At 55.7% G+C, this 3,768-nt stretch overlaps 1 protein-coding gene across 3 annotated transcripts in view; it reads right to left on the bottom strand.

The window, feature by feature from the left end:
• CENPM (centromere protein M) overlaps nucleotides 1-2,642 on the bottom strand; it is a 14,163-nt gene extending 11,521 nt beyond the window's left edge. For 2 of the 3 annotated variants that reach the window (XM_034775105.1, XM_034775127.1), the window contains exons 1-3: nucleotides 2,506-2,642; nucleotides 1,949-2,142; nucleotides 1,092-1,171 (exon numbers count right to left, since the gene is read on the bottom strand). In XM_034775105.1, coding sequence (XP_034630996.1) covers nucleotides 1,092-1,171; nucleotides 1,949-2,005 — 137 coding nt within the window. In that variant the 5' untranslated portion in view covers nucleotides 2,006-2,142; nucleotides 2,506-2,642. Of the gene's footprint in view, nucleotides 1-1,091; nucleotides 1,172-1,948; nucleotides 2,397-2,505 lie in introns of those variants that run through there. The other variant, XM_034775116.1, reaches the window with a different exon arrangement.
• Between the last annotated feature and the right edge of the window lie 1,126 nt (nucleotides 2,643-3,768).

The raw sequence follows: 3,768 nt of genomic DNA, 5'->3' as shown, positions 1-3,768 counted from the left end.
GGGCAGTTGGGAGCAGGGGTCCCAGGAGGGGGCAGTCAGGGGACAAGGAGCGGGGGGAGGGGGGAGTTGGGAGTTCTGGGGGGTGGGGCTGTCAGGGGGCAGGAGTGGGGAGAGGGATCGGAGCAGTCAGGGGACAGGGAACAGAGGGGTTTAGATGGGTCGGGAGTTCGGGGGGGGCTGTCAGGGGGTGGAGAGTGGTTGGATGGGGGCGTGGGACTCCCAGGGATCTGTCTGGGGGTGGGGATGTGGATAAGGGTTGGGGCAGTCAGGGTACAGCTAGGGGGCCAGTTAGGATGGGGGGGAGGGTCTCAGGAGGGGGCAGTCAGGGGACAAGAGGCAGGGAGGCTTAGGTAGGGGGTGGAGTCCTGGGGGGTGTTAGGGGCAGGGGTCCCAGGAGGGGGCAGTCAGGGGACAAGGAGTGGGGGGAGGGTTGGAGGTTCGGGGGGGGGCAGGGGCGGGGCTAGGGCAGGATGGGGGCGGGGTTCCTCCCCTCCTCTTTTTTGCTTGCTGAAATATGGTAACCCTAAGCTTGAGCAGAGATAGTGCAAGTCTGTCTGCCCACACCAGGAGGCATGTCCCCAGCTTCAGGGTAGACCATTCCACAGAGGGCTAAGTATTCTCCCCCTCTAATCAGGTGTGGGCTGCTATTTCCTGAAGAGAATGCAACTTGTCTCTTGTACATACACCTAAATCCTGAGAAGTTGTAACTTGCAGTTGCACAATCACATCGATGCAATATTGTGCTCTGGGGGTTCAGAAAAGCAAATTCTATCCGTGAAGTGAATGCCCTTGGACTACACTTGATTCCATTGTTACCACCGGGGAGATTGCACCTGTGAGTGAGCTTCAGGTCTGCATTTGACAAGCGCAGATGCAGCCCTACTGAGTCACTATTCATTTCCTGCAGTGCCTCAGTTTTAACTTAATCTGCCATAACCAATACTACTTCCACAAGCCTATCTGACCAGATCTCAACTTGAGACTGAGTCTAGAAGGGGAAAAAAAAAAAAAAGACACAAATAAACCTTTCCAAAGAATAATTTCAGAATTGAATTGGGAAGATTTTTGTTCCACCCTTTTCCATCACTTACATATTTATCTTGAAGTTTTTTTTCTCCTTAAGAATTGCCTCTGCTAGCTGCTGCTGCTGACTTTCATCCGTGCCCACCAACTGCTCAGGAAGGGAAAATGACTTGTAAGAGATACAACCAAAAGATGGGGGGGAAGTCACTAGCTAGTGCCCTTCACCTTGAGAGGTCCCAGGGCACGTTATGAACTACAAGGCTCGGGGAAGATGGTTCACACACAGGCAGCCACCTCTGGGGCAGGATGGGGCAGCTGGTTAACAGCACCTCTGTGGAGAGAGGTTGCAGCCACCTGGCCCTACATTTTGGGCCTGCGCCCATCAGATCCCAGGCACATGTGTCCAGCTGTGCAGGACTCTCAAGCCCCTGGCACTAGGGGAACACTTAGCACAGGTTAAGGAGAACAGAGGTGACCGGGGTGTCAGTGTTGTAGCCCAGCAGAGGAGGTATCCTTGGTAGTGCCACACCCCCCACGGTCAGGCTGGGGCTCAGGTAACCATCCACAGAGCACGCATGGCCCAGTCACCCCACCAGCCCCTGCTCCAACCGGGTCCGCTGTGCAGGTACTGACCAGACATGATCCTGCTTAGCCAGAGGGGAGGGCACGAGACCGGCCCACAGTCGCTCTGAGGGGCGGGGCAAACAAGCCTCCCCGCCTATCAGCACAGGCCCCTGGGGAGGCGGGGCGACTTGTTTGCATACTAAAGTCAGAGCACCAATCAGGACGTAGGGCGTAGCCAAAAGCGCCGGAAGGCGCCGATTGGCCGAAGCCTACGGTTAACTGCAGGGATGCGGCGGTAACGGGGAGATTGGTCCCGGACGCCCCGGGAAGGGGACGGGACACGGATTCCTTACAGACCTACCAAGATAGCGGCCGAGTTGAGCGTCGGGAGTTTATCGAAGGGCCTCACAAGCGACATCACTGCAGAGTACCGCGCGGGCTCTGCCGCGCCAGGACTTCAAACCGCCACCACGTGCTGCGTCATCACCCGCCGGACCGCCCAACGCACGCAGCGTACGCGGAGCAAGATCACCGCACGCCACTGCGCATGTGCGACTGTACGGGCGGGAGGGGCCAGGGAAAAAAGTGTGAGGTTGAGCGACGCGCATGCGCAGGTGTGTGCACGCGCGCGCCCGCCGGAGAATCACACCGCGTGCTGTGCGCGCTTCCTTGGTGCGGCGTGAGGGCCCTCGCGCTGCGCGCGCGTGCGCAGTTCGCTTCCGTTACCTTACTTCGGTCTCCCGGCGCGTGACTGTCTGGCGCGCGCGTTACTCCCCCTCCCCTGGTGCTGCTTGCGCAGCGCAGTCTCGCTAGGGGTGAGCCGGGGCCGTGTTCCTGCGCGTGCGACTTGCGGCGCGGTGCACGTGCCTGGGTCCCAGCCGCGCGTTAGAGAGACGGGGGAGGTTCGCCAATACCGACCTGCGTTGGAGCCTGCGCAGGGCTCTTCTGCTCAGGGCCTGTCAGTCCCCTGGCCCAGGGTTTTCGGTGTGGGGCAATATAAGCGCTGGCCCCACCTCCCTGGGCTTCTCCTCGGCCCTGATGCCAGTAGCCTGGCTCATAGCCCAGGGGTGAGTCGGGGCACGGGAGGCTGGGGTCAGGTTCTGCCCCGGAGGGGGGGCTGGAGAGCAAGCTCAGCCCACAGTAGTGGCTCCTGTGCCAGGTGAGGCGTTCCCCTGCAGTGCCCTGCGCCTTTCCTGGTACCACTGGGTCGCCTGCCCGAGTGGGGCTGTGATGGGCCAAATAAAATGACCTGGCCAGTCAGATGCAGCCCCATGGCCACCAGTTGCCATCTCTGAATTAATGTGGTATTGGGACACCACTGGCATTAGTCATACATAATGGTCACTCAGTTTGGACGTTCATAATAATAAATAATACTTGGCAGTTTTTTAGGTGCTTTCTACCCAGGTACTACAAAGCAGTTTAATAGAGATGCCTGGTGTTTATACAGATATTAACTAACCACAACAACCTTATGAGGTGGGGTGGGAGGATGAGTATTAGCTCTATTTTACAGAAGGGAAAACAAACACAGATTAATGCTCCTAAAGGGAAATAAGAATTAAAAAAAAAAAAAAAACGATTGGGGGTTTAGGCAAGAAAGGGAAGGAGTTACACACCAGTGGCATGCTGTCTGTATACAAGGCTTGCCTTGCCTGCATGCTTGAGTGGCTGTATGTTGTCCAGCTGATAGCGCTCAGGATGACTGTCCACTCCTCATGAAGGATGGCATTTGTGAGGATGTAATGTCACACTGCATTTGTAGAACAAAATGGCATCCTCTGCACAGTGTGATCTCAACCCAGGTGTGACCGGATACGTGAGGTCATGCCACATGGAGGATGCCATTTTGGACCACCTAAACGTGAGTTGTTGCATGCCTTACTAAAACCGTCATAACACGCCACTGCTACATGCAAACTGTAAGTCATTTTCTCACTATTAAAATGCATCTATCATTAGGATGAAATACAAAAAATATTTATCAGCACACAGCAACACTAATCAACAATTGAGATGGGAAGTGAATGTTTTTCAGTCCTCTTCCTCACTATCTGCAGCACAGAGCCTCAGTACAGTGCTTAGTCACTGTCTGACTACTGACCCAGAGATAAGTGATCCTAGTTGTTTTCCAGCACCAGCAGAGAGGCATAGACTGATGAGAGGATTGAGAGCCAGGAA

This window comes from Trachemys scripta, chromosome 1 (assembly GCF_013100865.1).
Source record: "Trachemys scripta elegans isolate TJP31775 chromosome 1, CAS_Tse_1.0, whole genome shotgun sequence".
Taxonomy (NCBI): Eukaryota; Metazoa; Chordata; order Testudines; family Emydidae; genus Trachemys; species Trachemys scripta.
This window is presented reverse-complemented; position numbering and strand designations above follow the sequence as displayed.